The sequence below is a fragment of the Peromyscus eremicus genome, chromosome 16_21 (genome assembly GCF_949786415.1).
Source record: "Peromyscus eremicus chromosome 16_21, PerEre_H2_v1, whole genome shotgun sequence".
Classification (NCBI taxonomy): domain Eukaryota; kingdom Metazoa; phylum Chordata; class Mammalia; order Rodentia; family Cricetidae; genus Peromyscus; species Peromyscus eremicus.
The window spans coordinates 62,043,595-62,066,325 of NC_081432.1; the positions used below are offsets into that span (position 1 = coordinate 62,043,595).

General features: G+C 47.1%; 1 protein-coding gene and 1 long non-coding RNA gene across 2 annotated transcripts; both read left to right on the top strand.

Moving 5' to 3' along the window:
• The first annotated feature begins 3,827 nt into the window (after window positions 1–3,827).
• LOC131926195 (uncharacterized) lies at window positions 3,828–6,016 on the top strand. Its single transcript, XR_009383450.1, has 3 exons — window positions 3,828–3,927; window positions 4,583–4,721; window positions 5,683–6,016. It is a non-coding gene; the product is annotated as an uncharacterized LOC131926195 (long non-coding RNA).
• Window positions 6,017–16,426: 10,410 nt separating this feature from the next.
• Window positions 16,427–22,731, top strand: Trem2 (triggering receptor expressed on myeloid cells 2). Its single transcript, XM_059282081.1, has 5 exons — window positions 16,427–16,534; window positions 18,533–18,889; window positions 19,840–19,930; window positions 20,615–20,805; window positions 20,881–22,731. Exons 1-5 carry the CDS (start codon window positions 16,495–16,497, stop codon window positions 20,895–20,897), a joined length of 696 nt encoding a protein of 231 aa, XP_059138064.1. The 5' UTR covers window positions 16,427–16,494; the 3' UTR covers window positions 20,898–22,731.

Consider the following 22,731-nt stretch of genomic DNA (forward strand, 5'->3'; position numbering starts at 1 on the left):
CTGTTACGTTAAGGGTCCTGGAGTCAATCCTCAGGACCATGGTATATATTCATACACATGCATAGAGGCCAGGTCCATAGATATATATGTAAACAATGCGTACTTTCTCCCTGTCCTCTCCCCTCCTCTCCCCTTCCCTCCACCCTCTCTCCTCCTAGTCTCTCCCCTCCACCCTTTTTCCTCCTCTCCCCTTCTCTCCCCTCCCCTCCCTTCCTCTCCCCATCTCTGTTCCCTTGTGGCTCTGGGGGGTCCAACCCAAGGCCTCACACACGTTAGTCAGGAGCTCAATCACTAAGCTATATCCCAAACTCTGACTTTACATTTGTGAATTCTGAAGGGTCCTAATAATCACTGTTGGAAAATGCATAGTTTCCCCAAATGTGGAGGCCCAAATGGTCCCTTTTCCTGTAAAATCACTTTGAGTCTGTATGGATATCAGGTTTCTAGAACATCAATATTTATTCAACAGAGAAAACAACATTTAACTATGGACATGGGATAAAAAATTTCAAACAGCTCAAACCCAGCATCACATATGAACTTCAGCGGGAAGAAAGGTCGTGTAAATTCTACCTTACACAATTTCAGAGAGAACGCGGTTTTTCATTTCGTGGATTTCAGCCATCCGTCTTCTCCTTTGCATTCTCCATTTTCAAATACGGGGTTTGACTACGCTGGGGCATGTGTAAGGTGCAGATTCTCTGTGGGTTTCTGTATGCTTGATTAAGACACTCTGATGGGCCAGCCTGACTCCATCTTAAGATTAAAAGCCATCTTGTTACAAGATGTTCATTCCTGGTAAAACTTAGATTTAACCAGGTTTTGACCTGTTTTCTGGAATTTGACATGTTCCACCCTATAGTCCAACCTCCAGCCTGATGATAACATGTTCAGCCAAGTTCCTACATAACCAATATTCCTCTGGAAACCCCTCAACCCTTGAAGACCCCCTAGTCTTGCAGGTTTTTGGGGTGGGGGTATATAAGCCCCACTTTTCCTATATTCAGTGCTATTTTCTCAAACTCCACTTCAGGTTTTCTCAGCCCTGTCCGAGAAAATAAAGCTTACTTATTTTGACCAAAGAATTTGGGTCTTTATACTCATTCTCTGGGATTAACAATCAGAGGCCCCAACCCAAATTCCGGACCATAATGCTGCCTCCACAGGAGGTGTGCACCCTGATGATGTTCCAAGGCTCTGAAGCATGCTTCTGATGGGGCAGGTGTTGGAGCAAACTGCTGCCCTAACAAGAACCAGCAGGCACCTGTCTGAGGAGGCTTCCATCCGTAAGTCATAGAAGGCATCTTCTCTGTGACATCTGTGCTTCCGCTGGGGTCCCGTCTGGGAGGCAGAGAGGTACCCGGGGAGGTACAGGTATCCAGTCCAGGGCACTAGCAAGCTCGTTGTGCTGCCCATCTGATTTTTTGTGCCTGACTCTTGGTCCCCTGTGTTTTGTTTGCCTCCCACCCAGGGCACCAGCGAACAGTCACTTTGCCTGCCTGGTTCTTGGATGCCAAGGACGGAGATGGGACTCGGTCAAGCCAAGTTAAACACGGGAATGAAGCTGTCCAAAGACTTCCGCACAGCGCCCACTTGGTTTGCCTTTGGTCTGCACTAGGTGCCGGTTGGGATGACTTGCTCCAAGGAGCAGGGCAGCAGGCAGGCTGTCACCGGGCTGTGGGAGGGCACTCAAGGGCCTGAGACCCAAAGTTTGTGGGCCGGACCCCATGGCGTGTGTGTGTGTGTGTGTGTGTGTGTGTGTGTGTGCGTGCGCGTGTGCGTGTGTGTGTGCGTGTGTGCGTGCGCGCGCGTGTGTGTGCGCGTGTGTGTGCGTGTGTGTGTGCGTGTGTGCGCGCGTGCATGTGTGTACCAACTACGCAGCTCTTTGGCTAGGCTGCATTCTCTGTTCTCACGTTGCTCTGGTCTTCTGGTCTTCCCCTCCTCCCCCCTCCCCACTTTCCTACCCCCCCTCACTTCCTCCCTCCCCACTCCCCCACCCCATCACTGAATTCAATTCAGCAGGGATTCAGGTGTCTTTAGATATGAGTAATATTGAAATATTGTTCTATACACTTCTACTTTATTGAAAAGCTGGCTCTGGTGTTGGGTTATGGCTCCCCTTCTCTAGACCAAAGCATGCTTAGTTAAAAGTTTCCTGTGTGTCCTATGATAGTTGAGCTGCCTAATTTTATGATGGGAAAAAAGAGAGCAAAACAAAACAGCCAAATAAATAAATAAATAAATAAATAAATGAATGAATAAATAAATAAATACTGTTGGTTTCACTTGACTTTTTAAGACTTTTGCTAAAATATAAACTTTACCTCAAGATTCATGAAACTATTATATGAACTTTCTGTACCTCCATATTTGTAAAATTATTGGGTACTGTTAAAGATTTACAGTCTATAACAAAAGGCTACTTACAACTTGTAACAAGAAGCGCTGATAACTAAAAATCTATTCATGGATAATTTTTAATTTACTACAACATACTGTATACATGATTTAAACTTAACTCTTGTTTAAAAAAAATTGGGAAACAACACTAAAAGACTATAATAAAGATGTAAATAAAAAACCTTCAATAATTTTTATTCCTCAATCAAGGTAACATAAGTGAGGTTGTGTTTACTATGGTCAATAACTCTTTGCTCTTAAAAAGAAACTACGTAACAGGTTTTCTGGATATCAGCTTTATCTCAAATGTCATGTATTGAACCAAAATATTTATCCTTAAATGTCCTCAGACTCATTGAGTCAGACCAGAGATTCTGTCACTTAATACATGCAAAAATTCTTCTATTATGTTTTGACAATTCTAGTTTACACTTTAAATAGAGGACTAAGCCTAAAAAAAAATTCCACTAAAAAGTCAAGACTAAAATGTTGGCAAAGTAAAACCAAACAGGAGAGGAGATAAGAGAGACTGTGTCCTGGAAAAACACCAGCTAGGCCCCCCGGTGGGTTAGGGCTGCCCACCTCTCTGGCCAGAGTTTGATGCCAGCCTGACAGTCACCAGCAGGGACCAGCATCCCTAGGTGGGTCTCCCGATTAAAATATAACTTAGAAGAGCCAGCAGAGGTTTAATGCCACGAGATAAGGACAGGCCAGGGTTTTTGAGAGACGGAGATGGCAAAAATCTATATTATTCCTGATAAAAGATAAAAAAGCTAAAGAGTTAGGATCACAACTGTAAGCATAAAAAACTTAAGATATTTTCTTTTTGGTAGAGCACGCAGGCCCAGCTGAAGTCTGTCACTGTGCCTAGCAAGCATCTCCCTCTGCCACACATGTTGCTTCCTTTTTGTTACTTTTACACACACACACACACACACACACACACACACACACACAGGAATTTTGCTGCCCAACATTGCCAGAACGTTACATGAATGATTTCTAGTAGCCTAGATATCTACAAATATTCATGTGATTTCATCACCCGAGGAGCCAATGAAACCTTTAAAAGGTCCCCATAGAAGCAGGCTCCTAAACTAAGGGTCTAGATGAAGATGGATGAAAGGACTCCAGAGCAAACAGCAGGAAGAAGGTGGATAAAGGACAAAAATAAAAGAAACTGAGAAGAGAAAGAAGATCTAAAGACCGTTGGTCCCGCGGGAAGCAGCAGAGCAAGGACAGCATCTTAATGTCTGTCTCATCTTGAAACAAAGACATTGTTTTAATTGATAGAGGCCATTTGGATGATACTTCCTGCCATAGTTCATCCTTCTCAGATCTCTGATGGTCTTGACGGCTAACTGTAACTTTTTCCGGTTTAACGGCAGCTGCCTGGCCAGTACAGTTCATGTAAGAGAATCAGGCCTTGCTTTCCTACGGCCGTTAGGTCTCCTGAGGAGAAAGGTAAACTCACAGATGGGTTTGCCTTGCTGACAGGCTTCATGCTGTAGGATAAACAGGTTGCAGGTACAACTTCTTACTATTCCTTTATTTAAAGGAACTTGCTTAGCAATGACTGCTCTCAGTAATCAATCAACCATGTCTCATGGTAAATGATTGGATAAAAAACGCTTTTAAATTTATGTAAGTTCTGAAAGTCTAAGAAAGTATTCTAAAATAAATGTTATAAAAGTCTGGGGATATGAAAACTTAAACTGTAAAGGTCTAGGGAAATGATTTAAGATATATAAACACAAGTTACTCTATACTATTACACTAAGATTTCAAAGATTCAGAATTAACATTATCTTTGGAGTTCTGATAAGCTGGTAAAGCACTGAGTATTGTTATCAATCATAAGCTCAAGATTTTAAATTTCCTGTGGTTGTCTTCTGAATACAGACTTGATCATGCTAAAAACGTCTCTGTCCAATCTATATCCATCCCTCTGGACACACACACACACACACACACACACACACACACACACACACACAAAGAATGTTTGTGCTTTTAAACCCAAAGCCAGAGCTTTTGCTATGACTCAAAACCACGAGTCTACTCCAGCTCTTTTACAGGTATCTGTTAGCTGTTTTTTCTGCAATGTGGATCTCAGTACAGATCGCAAACAATGGTAATGCTAATGTAGCTACAACTTTTATCTTTTTTGTTATGCTTAAAGATTCACATAAATTTCAAGGAGTCGAAACTTGAATCCACCTGTCACAGGGCAAATGGACCCCAGATAAGTACTCTGTCATGTTGATCCACAACCCAAGCCTCCCTGCCTACTGCCTGCTCCTAAAGGGAAATCTCAAAAGGTAAGATATTCCTTTAAGGTTCTCCCCTTTAATTCCTGCCCCTAATCTACATCTGTCTCTGCAGATGACCAGTCAGCTGACAGACACCATCCAGAAATCAGCTGTGGATGATAAACTGTTCCAAAGGTGATAAACACCATACCAGCCCCAGGAAGTCCTACAAAACCGGAAAGCCCCGGACTTGCTGAAAGCTGATGTGAATCAATCCAACTGATGTGATGGCTCCCTGTCTCTTCAGCTGGGTCAGCTAACCAGATGCTTTTGATGAATGTCCCATTATCTGGTCCCCTCCTGGCAGCTGACTAATATTCCAGCCTTCCTGGGCCCCGACAATAAAGTCTTAATTTCAGCAGGAAGTAGTTAAAAGAATATATCAACCCTTGTTCTCAACAAAAGCTGGAATGTTAGATTCAAAGGAAACTCCCTGGCAAGGGAAAAAGTGTGTGTGTGTGTGTGTGTGTGTGTGTGTGTGTGTGCACGTGTGTGTATGTATATATGTATATGTATACATATATATATATTTATATGAGTACTTTATTTGCATGTATGCCTGCATGACAGAAGAAGACATCAGATCTCATTACAGATGGTTGTGAGCCACCATGTGGTTGCCAGGAATTGAACTCAGGACCTCTGTAAGATCAGGAAGTGCTCTTAGCTGCTGAGCCATCTCTCAAGCCCTGATGGCAGTCTCTTTGTGATAGGGAGGCTGAGAAGGAGGACTTGAGACCACACTGCAGTATTGCTCTAGTTTGCTTTCGGTTACTGTGATAAACACCTGACCAAAAGCGATCTGGGGAAGAAAAAAATGTATTTGGCTTACATTTTCCTATTACAATCCATCACTGAGGGAAGTCAGGGAAGGAGCTCAAGGCAGGAACCTGGGGGCAGGAACTGAAGCAGAGGCCATGGAGGAGGGCTGCTTACTGACTTGTTCCCCTGGATTTCTTGTATATCCTAGGAGACCACCTACCCAGGGATGGTACCACCCTCAGTGAGCTGTGTCCTTCCCACACCAATCATTAACCAAGAAGATGCCCCACAGAACTGTCTACAGGCCAATCTTAAGGAGACATCTTCTCAACTAAGCTTCCTCTTCTCAGATGACCCTAACTCATGCCAAGCTGACAAAGAACCAACACAGGTATGTAGCCTCTGATGAGGAGAAGTCTGGTGGCCAGTCTGGGGGAAACTAGGTCTGAAGGAGTTGGGGACTAGCAGAACTCCAAAGAGAGAGCATGGGGATAGCTTGGTGCCCCCAGATCTGAAAAGTTCTGAAGCTTTTGTTGAGTTAATGAAAGGGGAGAATTCAAAGAAGGCAGAAGCTTCCGTGGACAGAGGAGAAGCAGCGGTGTGCCACAGATGAGCTACGGTGGTAACAAAAAAACGTGACACAAGTTGGCATCTCACTGCAGTCACAGTGTCAGTCAATGAGGAGACTCTGTCTTAGTCAGGGTTTATTGCTGCAAAGAACACGATGGCCACGGGAACTCTTCTAAAGGACATTTGATTAAGGTGGTGGCTCACAGTTCAGAGGTTCAGTCCATTGTCATCATGGTGTTGAGCATGGCAGCATGCAGGCAGATACAGTGCTGGAGCTGAGAGTCCTACATCTTGAGGCAACAGGAAGTGGTCTGACACACTGGGTGGTATCCTGATCACAGGAAACCTCAAAGCCCGCCCCTACAGTGACACACTTCCTCCAACAAGGCCACACCCACTTCAACAAAGCCACATCTCCTAATAGTACCACTCCCTGAAATTATGGGGGCCACTTACATTCAAACTAACAGAGACTCTGCTCCACACAGCACCCAAGTTCCTTCCCACAAGTGTGCCTGTCACCTTCAGAACTCCGGAGTCTCTGTGAGACCCTCTCCATCTGGACAGCAAATGAGAAGAGAGAGGAACATGCAGGTGTAGCTAGAGTTTTCCTGCCTGGCCCACAGTCAGGATATATCTCTTTCACCTGCCAGTCCCACAGCCTCTCAGACCTGACCAAGTAAACACAGAGACTTATGTTGCTTTCAAACTGTATGGCCGTGGCAGGCTTCTTGCTAACTGTTCTTATAGCTTAAATTAATCCATTTCCTTTAATCTATCTATACCTTGCCACATGGCTCGTGGCTTACCGGCATCTTCACAAGCTGTTTCTCATCGTGGCGGCTGGCAGTGTCTCTCTGACTCAGCCTTCCACTTCCCAGCTTTATTCTCCTCCTTGCCCCGCCTATACTTCCTGCCTAGCCAACGGCCAATCAGTGTTTTATTGATTAATCAGCAACACATTTGCCATACATCCCACAGCATGCAGGGTTGTACCGGAAGTTCTATGGGCCAGGTCTGGAGCTGGCAAACTTCATTTCTTGTAGAACACAGTGTGTGGCCAGCTCTGGCTACACAAGAAGGAAGACGCAGGCTAGCTGATTTCTTAGGAGGAAACTAAACGGATCTATCCTCTCTTTTGGGAGTTGTTTTAAAATAGTAGCTCTTAAGGAAGCTTCCTCAGGGTCCAGACAGTGAGTCTGTCTTCCTTTCTGGTGGCCCTGCACATGTGTTTGGGACAAGGTCTTACACCCAATGCTACACAACACGTGTGCTTAAACAGTGCCACTGTTTTAAGTGGTAGATTTCAGGACCGTGTTTTGCTTTTTAGAGTGATTTTTTAAAGTATTTTTACACAGTTATTAAGTATGATCTTTATAGGCTTTTTAAAATATATGACATGTTCCATGTACACAGATATATACATTTATGTATATCATCTATCTATTCCCTCTTAAAACTGTGCCCCACTTAAGCATGGCAGGCGACCTGGCTCACCAACTGTGGTTGCAGATCTGGTATTCTGACTACCTCAGAATACACAGAAGTATTTACCAAGCTGAGTAAGGTGCCCCATGCTGGTAATGCCAGCCCTCCGGAGGCAGAAGAGGAGGCATCTGTGTGAGTTTTAGGACAGCCTGGGCTACGTTAAGAGACTGTCTTAACAAACACAAAACCAAACTAAAGAGAAGTGTTTACCAAACTATTGATAACACCCATGTGTGTCCTGTGTGTTGGCTACTTCACAAGTGCAGTTATAACTTGAGTTATAATTTATACACATGGGTCTTTAAATTTTAATTTTTCTAAGTTGCTGTTTCAAAATCTTCCCTTAAAGGTCTACTAGTCTCATTTTTCAGCATCCAATTTAAGGATGGTTTTTGCTTGCTATTTGAATTCAGAATCAAATGATAATTTCAGGGTGGACGGGCCAAAAACTTTAAAAAATACTTTAGGAAGGTTTGTGGGTTAAACTAGGTCAGGATGGCCTTGGCTCAGGAGTATCTCTTGCCACTATGAGGGTTGTGACCCAGCACCGACTGGGCGTCCTGGGGAATGAGCGCCACCGTGCGGGCGGTCCACTCGGGCTGGCAGTGACAGGGCGTCGTGGGGAAACAGCGCCACCATGTGGTGGTTCTCTGGGACTGCCGGTGAGAACTGGCCCTTGAAGACATCTATCTGCTTTACCTTCAGTAAAGCAGGCATTCATTGCTAACTCTCTCATGAAGGCATTATTCCTCCATCAGGACAGAAAGAGCCTTTAGGCGGCAGACTTCTGTGCGCAGAGCATCCGTGCCTTCTGGGTATGCCACCTCCAGGCACCTCCACATGTCCGGCAGTGGGAAGCTCTCTGAATTCTCTCCTCACAGAGACTTCATCATCACCATGATCAAGGACACCCTTAGCCGTGAGTGGACTACTAGTTCTTCAGTCCTTGTCTCCTTCCTGGAACTTGGAAGAAGAGCTGAAATTACCAGCCCTCTTAGCCCGAGGCTGGTTCCCCTGGTGACCAGCCCCCATCTTGATGCTACCTCAGAGCCTGCCAAGGGGCTCCTACCACTTAGAAGTTTAAGAGTTCCTGTCAGCTGTTCCCCAGTCAAAAAACTACAAATATTGTAGGAGAGCAGAGGCAGGAATCCAGAGTGAAAAATCCCAAATGCTGAACAAAGTACTATCCTGGGAACCCCTATGCAGTTGGGGGTTCTGACTCAAGAACTGATATAGAGACCTGATATCATATGTCACAAAAGCACCTCATAAGAGAGGTAGAGACAGACAGACACATGCACACGCACATGCACATGCACACACACACAGAGACGGGGGGGGATGAATTCAGGGGCAAAAGTGAGGAGAAGAGGAAGGAAGGAAAAAAGAGAGAGAGAGGGAAGAGGCAGGCAGACGGGCAAAGAAACACGTGAACCTGGCTGAGTTCCAACTTTGTGTAGTAATTCGTCTGTCTTCTCAAAGTGTAATAAGCAAGTCCAAAGAATGAAAGAATGCCCAGAGTGATACCAGCTTCAAAAGCACACTGTGGGCAAGAGCATCGATGTTGCTATTCTGTGACTTTGGTGTCATGATGGGAAATACAGCGAATGAGCTGCTGAGACTCTGACGCTGCTGTTTGGGGGTGGGGTTCTCTGTGAGAGGAAAAAGGGTGTTAAGCAACTGCATGTGTGGTTCAGATTTTCTTTTTTATGAATTAATTTATTATCCAGGGGGCCACACTTGACACAATATGCTCGAAGAGAGATCAGATAACAACTTTGTGGCATCGATTCTCTCTGTCCACTTTCCGGGGATTCCAGGGATTGAACCCAAGCTTGGGCAACAAGAGCCTTCACCTGCTGAGCCACCTCGATGGCCCTAGCCCTGGTTCTCTATTGAAAATATCTGTACAAACAAACCATTAGTCAATGGCTGGATGCAGTCCTGCAATCCCAGCACTAGGGATGTGGAGGCAGGAGGATCAGGAGATCACAGTTATTCTACGCTATAAAGCAAGTTCGAGGCTATATAAGACCTCCATCTTGAAAAAAAAAAAGAAATGATAAGAGTTCTTATTTCCACCCACTAAAAAAGCCTGGAGTCAGTGACTAACCCGGTAACGAGGCCCCCTAGCACCCAGGGTGTGGTGGTCGCAGCTCCATTTCTGTTGCCATGATAAAATACCCTGACAAGAGCAGCTTTAGGGTAGAAAGGGTTTATTCAGCTTACAATTCCAGGCTACAGTTCATTGTTGCAGGGAAGTCAAGGCAAGGACTTGGAACATCCAGTCACATCCAGGGTCAAAGGTAGAGAGAGAATAAATAAGTGCAGGCTCCTTGTGTTCAGCTACCTCTCTTTACTCATATAATCCAGGATCCCCTACCTATGAAATGGTGACACCCACAGTGGGCTGGGTCTTACTACATCAATTAACACAATGAAGACAATCATTCCTCCTCCACAGGCATGCCCACAAACCATCCTAATCTAGACAACCCCCCACCCCCCATGAAACTGTGTTCTCAGGTGATCTTTGGCGTATCGAGTTGATGATTAAATACACGTCAGAGGTCTTGAAATACTGATTCTTTTTTTTCTTTGGGGTGAGGTCCTCCCTGTGTATCTCAGGCTGGCCTTGAACTTGGCAATCTTCCTGCCTTGGCTTTCCAACTGTTGGATTACAGGCCTCTGCTATGACATGTGATAGTGTTAATTGTCAACTTGATAGACTTTAGAACTGCCTGGGGGCGGGCCTTGGAGTCTCGTTGTGGGGGATCATCCTAATTACATTTAACTGTGGGCAGGACCATTCCTGGGGCTTGGGGTCCTGGACTGAAAAAAACAAAAAACAGCAAAACAAACAAACAAAAACAGGGAAAGGGAGCTGAGCACTGGAAGGCATGGATTTGTCTATCTCTGCTCCTTGACTCCGGGTGTGATGTAACAACTCTCAAGGCCCAACCGCCAGGGCTTCCCACCATGATGCACCACTGTCTGGGACTGTGAGCCAAGTAAGTAAATCTTCTCTCCTTTCAGCTATTTTTGTCTGAGTATTTTATCACAGCCATGGGAAAAGACACTAAGACACCGCCCTGGCATTAAAATATCAATTTTCACTAAAAATAGAAACAACATTCCCCAAAATGGACTGGCCCAAGTCTAGCAACAAGTGAACAAGCCAAGCCTGAGACACATTGTCACGCTAGATGGTAAGGAAGTTGGTGGGCTTACATCAGCTGGAAGGGAAGGACACAGGAACTAACCAGGGCCAAGGCGGAGCGATTCCCATGGCAACAAAAGCAACAGCCACACGTTGCTACAATGTCAGGAGTGGTGGCGCTCGCCTTTAATCCCAGCACTTCAGAGACAGGCAGGGGGAACTCTGTGAGTGTGAGGCCAGCCTGGCCTATAACAATGAACCCAAATGTATCAAATCTATTTAAACTGTACATTTATACCCATGTGAAAAATTAAAAGATATTAACGGCAACTAGAGTTCCAATAGAACAGTACACCTGTGGAGAATTCACCAAAACCAGCTCTGCAAAAGCCTGCACAGTTCGGGCAATGTAAGGTTGGGGCGGGCGTGGGCGGGGGAGCAACATTGGGGGTGTGAGTCAGCAGGCCACACTCTAGGGAACCCTGCAGGATAAACCATCTGGTTTCCTTTTAAAGTGCAAAGGAGGGGGAAAAGTAGAGGGAACTAGAAACGGAAACAGGCACAGAGATACCGCGCTGACCAGTGTGTATCCCTATTTTCCTAAACCTATAAAATGCATATGGCATTGTGGGAGGGGGAGATGGCTCTGTCGTCGTGAATGAGGACCTGAACACGGTCTCCAGAGCCCACACAGACTGCCAGGTGTGAACATGCCCGTTTTTCTTTTGTTTCATAAGAAGATACTTGGTAAGGGGTGGATAGGTCTTGATTGTGAAATTCATAAAATAACTGGATTTTAAAGGGCTAACAGGCTAAAAGTATTTTCTGTCCTCACACTCTTAGGTCAGAATGGATACATCATTACACATGTTGTCATCCATTGTAGATAAAATTATGTAATGTAACTCTTTAGTTATTAAAGTTAGACACAGTCATTGGGGAAAAAGACCAAGGCATGGCAGTGTACATTTATAATCCCAGCTCTGGGCAGGGGGGGATGGGTGGATGAATCGCTGGGGCTCACTGATCAGACAGTGTAGCCCAATTGGTGAATTTCATGCCAAGAGAGTCTCTTCCTCAAGGAAAGACACCTTTGGTCTACACACACACACTCATACACACACACACACACACACACACACACACACACACACACACACAAGACCCATGAAGGGCTCCTATCCGTGATTCAGGGCCACTCCATACATTAGACCCACCCTGGGCTGTTTGTCCTGTTGTGGAATACCGGCTTCTACTCCCCAGGAGTTCCCATCTCCAGATGCACTTCCCATCACATGGCCCATCACAGGAGGAATGAGCAGCCACAACCATGAGAACAGACAGAGAACTATGCCAGAACTGAAGCCAGGTAACACAGCTGCAGGCTCCCAGCTTCTTTCCTCAGGACCTCTGGCATGGCTCTGTTTCCAGACTGGAATGCCTTCAGATCTCCTGAGCTCCATCCTTGACTCACTAGACACTTTTGTGCCTTGGCTCACACAGGACTCTGTGCCTGGACCATCCTTCATGGACACTCCACCTGTGGAATCCCTATTCTCTAGAACTCCAGGAAATGCCAGGTCTGTCCCACTAGGTGGTCAAAGTTCAAGACTGGGCTGTATAGACATGTGTGCACTGGAGACACTCAGCTCTGCAGAGGAGGAAGTTCAGGGGTAACCAAAGTGGCTCCCCTCTGTTGTAGAGAATTATTCTCTGAGCAAAACAGCTGCCATCTTCATCAGATAAGTAAGCTTTGCCTGCTTGTAGAGTCCATCACGACTGGGCTTGTGGATTGTTGACATATCTTCATAGAAGGAGGGGGTGGAGAGGGTCATTGGAGGCTGCTTGAGTATCCAGCCACTCCTCCAAGCCACCTGTATGCAATTCTGCCCTAATTGCATGAGGCCTTGGAGTCTTGGGGAGGGAGTATAGTGTACAGCTCGAGGAAAGTTAACTGGGGAGGGGTTCCACCCATATGACCACAGGGAAGCCATCACACATACTATATGAAGACTTCCTAGTGCAGCTGATTCAAGGCCACCCATGCTCCCACCTATAACCCTCTCCGTCACTCATGCTCTGTAAGTAAGCCTAATAGACTCACTAGCTGGGGGCTGAAGAGATGGTTCAGTGGTTAAGAGCACTTGCTATTCTTCTAGGGGACCCAGGTTCAGTTCCCACCACCCGTATAAGAGGCTCACAAGCTCTCAGAACACCTGTAGCTAGAGTTTTTCTGCCTGGCCCACAGTCAGGACAAATCTCTCTCACCTGCCAGTCCCACAGCCGCTCAGACACGACCAAGTAAACACAGAGACTTATATTGCTTACAAACTGTATGGCCGTGGCAGGCTTCTTGCTAACAGTTCTTGCAGCTTAAATTAATCCATTTCTATAAATCTATACCTTGCCACATGGCTCGTGGCTTACCGGCATCTTCACATGCTGTTTCTCATCATGGCAGCTGGCAGAGTCTCTCTCCCCCAGCTTCCTGTTCTCTCCATTCTCCTCTCTGTTAGTCCCGCCTATACTTCCTGCCTGGCCACTGGCCAATCAGTGATTTATTTATTGACCAATCAGCAACACATTTGACATACAGACCATCCCACAGCACTTCCCTTTTTCTTTTCTTAAAAAGAAAGGTTTTAACCTTTACAGATCTCCAAAGTCAGCTTCGTACATTTGGGAATTTGGGCGTAGCTTCTCTTACTACTTCCTGCTGGGGGGGGGCGCTGTATCTTATGGGGATACAAAGAATATTTTAGGATTATGAAGTAGTCCATGAGGGTGTATCGTCTGAGCCAGTTGCCTTGAAACGGTTCTGGATGTTGGATCATCTGGGCCATGGTGTCATCGGAGACCTTTCAGGTGGTCTTGGCTGTTCAAACCTAATGTATCTTAATCTGGAACAAATCCATAGCCTCTGGCTTTCTGTGGAAACAAAAGCAGAGCCTCCTTTCCAAAGCAACATATCCTTACATCCAAATTTTGAAGTCAAGGTACCTTTAAAATATACATTTTGGCATAACTCAACAGCTTTTGTAATCAAATGTTTTTCTTCAGTTATGAATATCAAAGAGAACATAATCCAGATTCTCTGTGCAGCAGCCATCTTTACGTGGCTTATTTTTTTATATTAGCTTGAGCCTATTGCTTTAAACTGTAGCCTTCTAAGCCTGAAACGGCGCTGGCGCTATGGCTGCTGGCTCCACCCATTTCAGCTTCCCAACATGGCGGCGGTACATTTTCCGCCAGCTCTGGGAGCCATCAACTCTCAGAAATAGTGGGTCTATGCTTCTATCAAAGCAGCGTGTAGCCCAGAAATCTCTTTTTTTTTGTTGTTTTGTACTAGCAAAGGCTAAATCCACCACACAGCTTAATGTGCCACTTGCAGAGGCCTCATTCCTGCCATACTGCAGGTCAAGTGCACATACCAGGAACCCGCCATAGTAGCTCAAACATGAAGGTTGCCACTAACTTGAGAGAAACAACTAGGAACTGTTTTTAGCTCCATTTTAGAATCTTTTTTCTCAAGTTTTAGGTGGAAACTCTTGCCAACACGTTGGGCGCCATTTGTAGCTAGAGTTTTTCTGCCTGGCCCACAGTCAGGACAAATCTCTCTCACCTACCAGTCCCACAGCCGCTCAGACACGACCAAGTAAACACAGAGACTTATATTGCTTACAAACTGTATGGCCATGGCAGGCTTCTTGCTAACAGTTCTTACAGCTTAAATTAATCCATTTCTATAAATCTATACCTTGCCAAATGGCTCGTGGCTTACCGGCATCTTCACATGCTGTTTCTCATCATGGCGGCTGGCAGTGTCTCTCTCCCCCAGCTTCCTGTTCTCTCCATTCTCCTCTCTGTTAGTCCCGCCTATACTTCCTGCCTGGCCACTGGCCAATCAGTGATTTATTTATTGACCAATCAGCAACACATCTGACATACAGACCATCCCACAGCAACACCAGCTCCTTCCATGGCCTTGGAGGGCACCTACATGGACACGGGGCACATACAGAAAGACAAAACATCCATATACATAAATAAAAATAAATCAAGAGTAAATAAACTCATTGACTTTGGTCTTAGTTACTTTTCTATTGCTATGATAAGACACCATGAGCAAGACAACTTAAAGAAAAAAAAGTTTACTTGGGGCTTACAGTTTCAGAGGACTAGAGCCCATGACCATCATGTTGAGGAGCATGGAAGCAGGTAGGCATGGCGCTGGAGCAGTAACCGAGAGCTCACATCTTAAGACACCACCATGAGGCAGAAAGAATTCACTGTCGACCAGTACCTGAATAGGAGAGTGAGGATTAAGAAAGAAGAGATAAGAGACAGATGATAGAATTGAGAGAGCTCTCAGTGAATACTACAGCAGCCCCAAATTTATTTGGGTCTTTTTATACCCAAAGCAAGGGACTCAAAAGACTTCCTTACCATGGTTCAAGGAACAAACAAGCATAAATACCTGCTTAATTCTCCAAACATCTGGTAACCATGCCTTTGGTCAATCATCCTGTAATTCAGCCTTGAGGAGCAAAGACAAGCTTGAACTCTCTGACCTTAAGTCAGGCTGGAATCAAGCCACAAGCTGGAGTCAGTGTGGGCTCCCACGCTGGGGACAGTATGGGTTTTTGAAACCTCAAAGTGACACCTCTGCCAACCAGGCCACACCTCCTAATCCTTCCCAAACAGTTCCACCAATTGGAGACTAAGTAATCAAACATATGAGCTTTTTAGGATATGGTAGTTGGAATAAGAATGGCTCCATGGGCTCATATATTTAGATGCTTATTTGAAAAGCATTATTTGAAAGGATTAGAAGGATTATAGGCTCTCAGCTATTGCTCTCACACCTACCTGCAGGCTGCAGGCTGCCATGATGGTAATGGGTTAAACTTCTGAAACTGTAAGCGAGCCCCCATTTAAATGTTTTGTCTTATAAGAGTTGCCTGGTCATGGTGTCTCTTTATAGCAATGGAGCACTGACTAAAACAGGGGGCTAGTCTCATCCACACCACCACAGTTCCCCAGGGTAAATCTTGATGGAATCCTACTTTGGTTTGTCCTTGAGGCCTTATGAGGAGGGGATAGATGCTGTTTACGTTTCTCTAGGGAAGGGATTCTTGAAACACACTCAGAGATTACCCATTTCCCCATCCCCGGCTGATTAGGGTAAAAGACATCTGGACCCTTGATTGCAGGAAACCACCTTTAGGCCCCTGATAAATTTGCTTATCACCAAATGTCCCATCCTACAGATGCATGAAATGAGGCACGGAGAGGTTACAGGCCTGATCATACACACAGCAAACAGGAAGTCTGGCTCTGGTCTACGTCCTTAGCTGCTGCCTTACCCAATAAGGTTGTGATCAGGAGCTGGAGGCATGCTAACCTCCTAAGAAGCAGCTGTCCTCCATTCAAGGAGAGGCTGGAACCCGTGGAGACGGCAGACACCCTGGCTACAGTGTGAGAATAATAACCCCTGATGAGGTTCTGCAAGGAGATGAAACCATCTAAAAACCTGACTGGTGACAGCCTTGCAGGGCCACCCTGGCAGGAAGGCAGCTGACCTTCAGCCAGCACTGTGGAGACTTCCTTTCCTTCCTTCCTCATGCCCTCCTTGAATCATAGCGCCTACCCTAGTCCCGAGTGTTGCTCAATCCAGGAGCGCAGTTCCTGTGGGCTGCGCCTGACTGGCTTGGTCCTCTTTTCTGCACTTCAAGGGGAAGACGAGATCTTGGACAAGGGACTCCCACATCTGTCCCCTCTGGCTGGCTGAGGAAGGGTGCCATGGGGCCTCTCCATCTGTCTCTCCTGCTGCTGATCACAGGTGGGACCCACCCTCTACAATGCTTTCTTTTCCTCACCTTCCTTGAGCAAATGGCTGGGCAGGGGTGTGGATGTTATGGAGGGGACTGTGGAGGAGGATGGAGTACCAGCATGCTCAGTGTCCTGCTTAGCTCTGCTTTTCTCCCCACTGGCCCATGTTCTTCACACCATGCTCCCCAGGATTAACCCCCATGTGTGGGGAGGGTTAAGGGGCTGCTGGACTTGGTCACTGAAGGAGTTGTGAGGGTGGCACTGGCCGTCAGGTGGGGGACCTGTGGACGCACTTAAGCATGAGTGGGGTGGCAGGATGGGAAAGAAGGAAAAAGGAGGGGAGACTTGGGGTTTGCAGCCTCCTAAAGCCCAGCCCATATTTGACCTCAGCCCTCAGTGGGAGATGGGGATGCTGAAGACTACCACTGAGTACTCACATGTGACAGACTGCTCCTCCCACTGTGGGCTGGGTGCCTCCTGTTGCTGAAGAGTAATGGGCAAGCCCAGGTGAGAGAGGAGGCTGCCCTGTGCCTTGTCCCTGGGCGTCTGGAAGTGGAGGGAGCTGTAAGGTACCTTAGCCTGCCTGGAGGCAGAGGGATGGAGGGGCTGACGTGTGGAGAGAACACACACAGGAGGTCTGTAGTTCCAAAAGGAGCAGGCCACCATCTCCTTTATCCCGCCTTTCACGTTTCCATCTCAGTAACAGCTGGAGAAAGACGCAAGTGGCAGAAAGTTTGGGGGAACCCTTGTCCTCCTGCCCCGGCCACGACTTAGCGGGTGCTCCAATGCCACCAACCTTACCCCAAGAGGATCCCCAAAATAGCAGCCTCATGTCTCCCCCCAAAATAGCTTTGAGACAAGTCCATCCTAAAAGAGGAACAAAGCCACAGAAATAGGGAAGCTGGGAGTTAAAGGTTAGGAAAGGCAAGCCATCCAGTGTGGATGACTGAAGGGAGGACAAAGAGCCAGGGGCAGGGAGGCGGCCATCCCAGACCCTCAGGGAACCAGCCTGAGCTCCAAGGATCTGCCAACCTGCTCTCCTGAGATGAAGAAGGGAAAAGAGACAACCTGGTCCCATATGACAGTTGAGAAGGTGTCTAAACTTTAGAACCAGAGGGGTCCAAGAACAAGACATGGCTTAGTCAGTACAGCGCTTGCCTTGCAAGTGTGAGGACCTGCATTTGGACCCACGGAACCATGAGAAAAGGCAGGTGTGGTGGTGTGTGCCTGTCTCCTAGGAATGGAGGCATGGGAGGCAGACACAGTCAGATCCCTAGAAGCACTCAGGAAGGCTTGGTCTATGTTGTGAAGTTCCGAGCTGTATTTCAGGTTATTGTTTTGTTGCTGTGGCAAACTATTTTACCAAAGCATCTCAGTGGAAGGAGGGCTTGTTGGGCTCACAGCGCCGGGGTAGACATGCTGGAGGGGAGGGCATGGCGGCAGGAGCAGGGGGCAGCTGGCACATTGCATGCTTTGTCAGGAAGCTGGGAGGCGAGTGCAGCTGCTGGGCTCTCTCTCTCCTTTTGAGGTAGTCGGGGACTTTGGCTGCTCATATTCAGGGTGGGTCTTCTCACACCAGTGAACTGAATCCAGATACATCAATATTTCCATGGGCTAACTTGATCTAAAAAGCCCCTTGCAGGCAAGCTCAGAAGTTTGCCCTCCCGATGATTCTAGAGCCTGTCAAGTCGACCATGAATGTTAACTATCTTGCACACTGGTAAGACACCCTGTTTCAAACAAAAAGTGGAAGGTGCCTGAGGACCAGAGCTTATTCTGATGACCGCGTGCACACTGTGCTCCCTGCATCCCTGGAGGTGACTCCAAAGGTGTCTGGGAAGCATCGTAAGAAAACCAGATCCCAGATCCCAGCTGTGCCACTCTCCCTGGAGACCCTAGGCTCTTTAAGGGCAGGATCCTGTTGGCGTAGTCTGCTGCTCCTGGGAGACAGATGCTCAGTGAATATTTGGTGTGTGGATGAAGTGACAAGTGGCAGTCTCCTCTGCAGAGTTGTCCCAAGCCCTCAACACAACGGTGCTGCAGGGTGTGGCTGGCCAGTCCCTGCAGGTATCGTGTACTTACGACTCCTTGAAGCACTGGGGGAGACGCAAGGCCTGGTGTCGCCAGCTGGCTGAGGAGGGCCCGTGCCAACGTGTGGTGAGCACACACAGTGTGTGGCTGCTGGCCTTCCTGAGGAAACGGAATGGGAGTACAGTCATCACGGATGACACCCTGGCTGGAACTGTCACTGTCACTCTGCGAAACCTCCAAGCCGATGACGCGGGTCTCTACCAGTGTCAGAGCCTCCGAGGCCGAGGCCGAGAAGCTGATGTCCTCCAGAAGGTCCTGGTGGAGGTGCTGGCAGGTGAGTACAGTGGCTCGTTGCACCTTCGGTTGGTCCTTGGACTGGGTCTCATTGCTGTGTGACTTTCACTGGGAGACATAAGCAAATGTCTGTCCCAGATTAGCCACGAGCCACAGATCCAAGAAAAGGTTCCACCCAAGTCTAGTTCAGTGAACTAATGAGTTTACCAGGGCTGCTTGTAGGTGCATGGATGAGGGTTTGCTAACGGGCAACTCCAAAGCAGCTGCATCAGCGAAAAGGCCATCCCTGCATCCCTGGAGCTCCCTGCATCCATGGAGCTCCCTGCATCCCTGGTGCTCCCTGCATCCATGATGCTCCCTGCATCCCTGGTGTTCCCTGCATCCCTGATGCTCCCTGCATCCCTGGGGCTCCCTGCATCCCTGGAGTTCCCTGCATCCCTGGAGCTCCCTGCATCCATGATGCTCCCTGCATCCCTGGAGCTCCCTGCATCCCTGGTGCTCCCTGCATCCCTGGTGCTCCCTGCATCCCTGGAGCTCCCTGCGTCCATGGTGCTCCCTGCGTCCATGGTGCTCCCTGAGTCCCTGGAGCTCCCTGCGTCCCTGGTGCTCCCTGCGTCCCTGGTGCTCCATGCATCCCTGGAGCTCCCTGCATCCATGATGCTCCCTGCATCCCTGGTGCTCCCTGCATTCCTGGTGCTCCCTGCATCCCTGGAGCTCCCTGCATCCCTGGTGCTCCCTACATCCCTAGTGCTCCCTGCATCCCTGGTGCTCCCTGCATCCCTGGTGTTCCTTGAACGAATTGTAGGCATCTGGTCCTCGCTTGAATTTCTTCTCCCCAACAACTGTAATGGCTTGGGGTATGTGTATAAACCTTGTTAAGTTTCATGAGATTCTTGATCCTTGCAGTTTTCTTTACTTCCTGAGTTATAGGGCCCTCCCTGACAGGCAAGGGCCTAAAAGAACAGTGATCTCACGGCTTGTCTTTCACAGACCCTCTTGACGACCAAGATGCTGGAGATCTCTGGGTCCCTGAGGAATCGGAGAGTTTTGAGGGTGCCCAAGTAGAACACAGCACCTCCAGGTACAGTAGTGGTCCCCTCTCGGACTTCTGGCTATGACTGGGGATGAAGGTCCCAGGACCAATAGATCAGGCAAAGGCCCAGGTGTAGTCTTGTGTAAGTTCCCTTCCACTCACTAGTGCATCGATGTTACTGAGCTTAGATATTAAGAAACTAAAGCACTTTGTGACAATTTCCAAAAGCACCACTCCAAGATTCTGGAAGGGCAGCACCCATAGGCCCCTGCACTTCAGCAAGAGGTCTCAGTATTTTAGCTTAAAGCCAAGAGCCCTGGGTCTCTGCATCTTCAGAAGAACCAGAATCCATTCTGGATGCTTCATGTACTAATATAGAAATGATACAACCCCTGAGCACGTGTGCAGGTGCGTCCATCCCTATGTACTAATACAGAAATAATACAACCCCTGAGCATGTGTGCAGGTGTGTTCTACAGTCCTGAGCACATGCACAGCTGCATACCCATGCACCATACCATACTACAGGAGACAGCTCAGCCGGGAAATGGGACGTGTTTTTGTACACTCAGCAAAACTGACTGCAGATTCCTCTGAGCCCCATAAAGCCCCTTTCCAGAGATAGTGTCACCCAACCGCCTAGGAATTCCTGGTTCCTCTCTATCCCCTCTCTAAGGGCAGGCTTCATCCGGTAGCTCACCTCTAGTCTACTATCTTCCTTCTCTTTCCAAGGAGCCAATCACAAGAGACCTCCTTCCCACCCACGTCCATTCTTCTCCTCCTGGCCTGTGTCCTCTTCAGCAAGCTTCTTACAGCCAGCATCCTCTGGGCTGTGGCCAGGGGCAAGCAGAAGCTGGGGTCACCTGTGGCCAGTGGGCTGGACTGCGGACACGATGCTGGGCACCAGCTTCAGATCCTGACTGGTGAGTGGGGCAAGCTGGTGGACATTAGGTGTGAACAGGGCAGGGTTGGAAGGGACTGAGCCATATCTGTTGTAGGACCCAGAGATGCATGAGCGAACTCCAAGATGGAGGAGAAGCCCAGCTCAAGTCCACCCACAAGTCATCCAGCTTGCATACTCTCCCCTCTGCCACCAAGACTTCTGCTTCTTCTGGTTTGGCTTCAGAGGTCCCGTCTGCCTAAAGCCCGCCTCTTCAGGATGCAGGAATACTCGTGCTAAAGCCTGTCGTCTCTTCTGGAAGCAGGAATACTCCTGTGTTTGTGCGCGTTGAGTGCAGAAGAGAGCTGGAAGGTCACCTGTCAGCTTCTGGGCTTTGGCCATTAAACACTCTCACACACCAACCCAGGACTATCCACTCTTTCTAGATGGTTCTGTGCCTATAATGGTCTTCTGTTTCTCAGTGCTGGGATTAAATTCATGGCCTTGTTCATGCTAGGCATGAGCTTACCACTGAGATAATTCCCAGGGTAGGATTATGCATCTGGATGAGAAAAGGAAAAGGGGTACCTTGCTTTGTAGGGAAGAGATATCTGCCCTTAGCCCCTACCCAGGGTCCTCTGAGAAATGCTTCCCAGGAGTAAGGGAAAGTGAAAGTTCTCTATAATAACTTCACACACACGGGCCAATGCTCTTCATTCTGTGTGCTCTTTATTGTTGTGTTCTTTGTGTCTTCCATCTTTATTCTCCTCTACATTTGTATTCTACATCTTTTTTCTACATCTTTATTCTACATCTATACTCTATTACATCTCTGTTCTGAGACCCATTACAAATTCTCAAGCATAAAAACTACAAGGCAAACTTTCAGGGATGAGCATTCTGATAAAAGTCACACTTGGCAAAGACTTGGTCAGCTTAATTGGTGACTGACACCTGTAGGTTGTGAAAGTTCTGGCTATCTCTTAAAGGGATAGCTACAAGGGTTACAAGGGAAGGAACTGAACCAATGAGAGATCTAAGGAAGAGGCAAATAATATGTGTGCTATTTTGTGTGATTAATAATATCTGGGGGACTGGAGAGATGGCTCAGGGGTTAAGAGCACTGCTGCTCTTCCAGAGGTCCTGAGTTCAATTCCCAGCAACCACATGGTGACTCACAACCATCTTTAATGAGATCCAGTTCCGTCTTCTAGCCTGCTGGGATACATGCAGGCAGAACATTGTATAAATAATAAATAAATAAATCTTTAAAAAAATAATATCTGGACGTGGTTAGTCAGTTAACAGCCTTTTTCTGTTAATTATCTGAATCTCAGGGCCTATACATAGTCTACTGAGCTTAAATTCTTGCGTTAAAAACTGGTGTAGAAATAAATACAAAGTGTTAATTGTTATTTGAATCAGATTGGGGAGGTGCCGGTGGAGGAAGCTTAGGGCAACATAGGTGCTATTGATCTCTTGAAGGACTAAGATATACCAAGGCCAGACACCTGCACTGTAACTTCTGGTTCACTATAATTCTTATGAAGGTTTTGATCCAACAAGGCCAGGCACCTGCAATTCCTCTCTGTGAAAGTTCCACGAGATCACTTTGTCTGGCCAGTTTGCCTTCTCAGTGGCTAAGGATGGAGAGTAAGACCTCTAAGTGTCTACAGTCCACACAGAACAATAGACCTAGTTATGAAGCATACTTTAGTATGTTTCTGTTAATAAAAATTGTACAGTTAAGTAAGAAACCATTTTCTTGACCATCCACAATTATGTGTGCCCATAAGATAAGATGTAATCAAGAGATTACATGTACACATTACGTGGAAATGCATGATAAATGGGGAGACAGCATAGCTGTTCTTAGGGAAGAAATGCAGTTCTTAGGGAAGAAATGAAGTGGCACATGAGAGAAACACAGACAAGGAGCAACTGGTCATTCATAGTCAGTAACCTCACG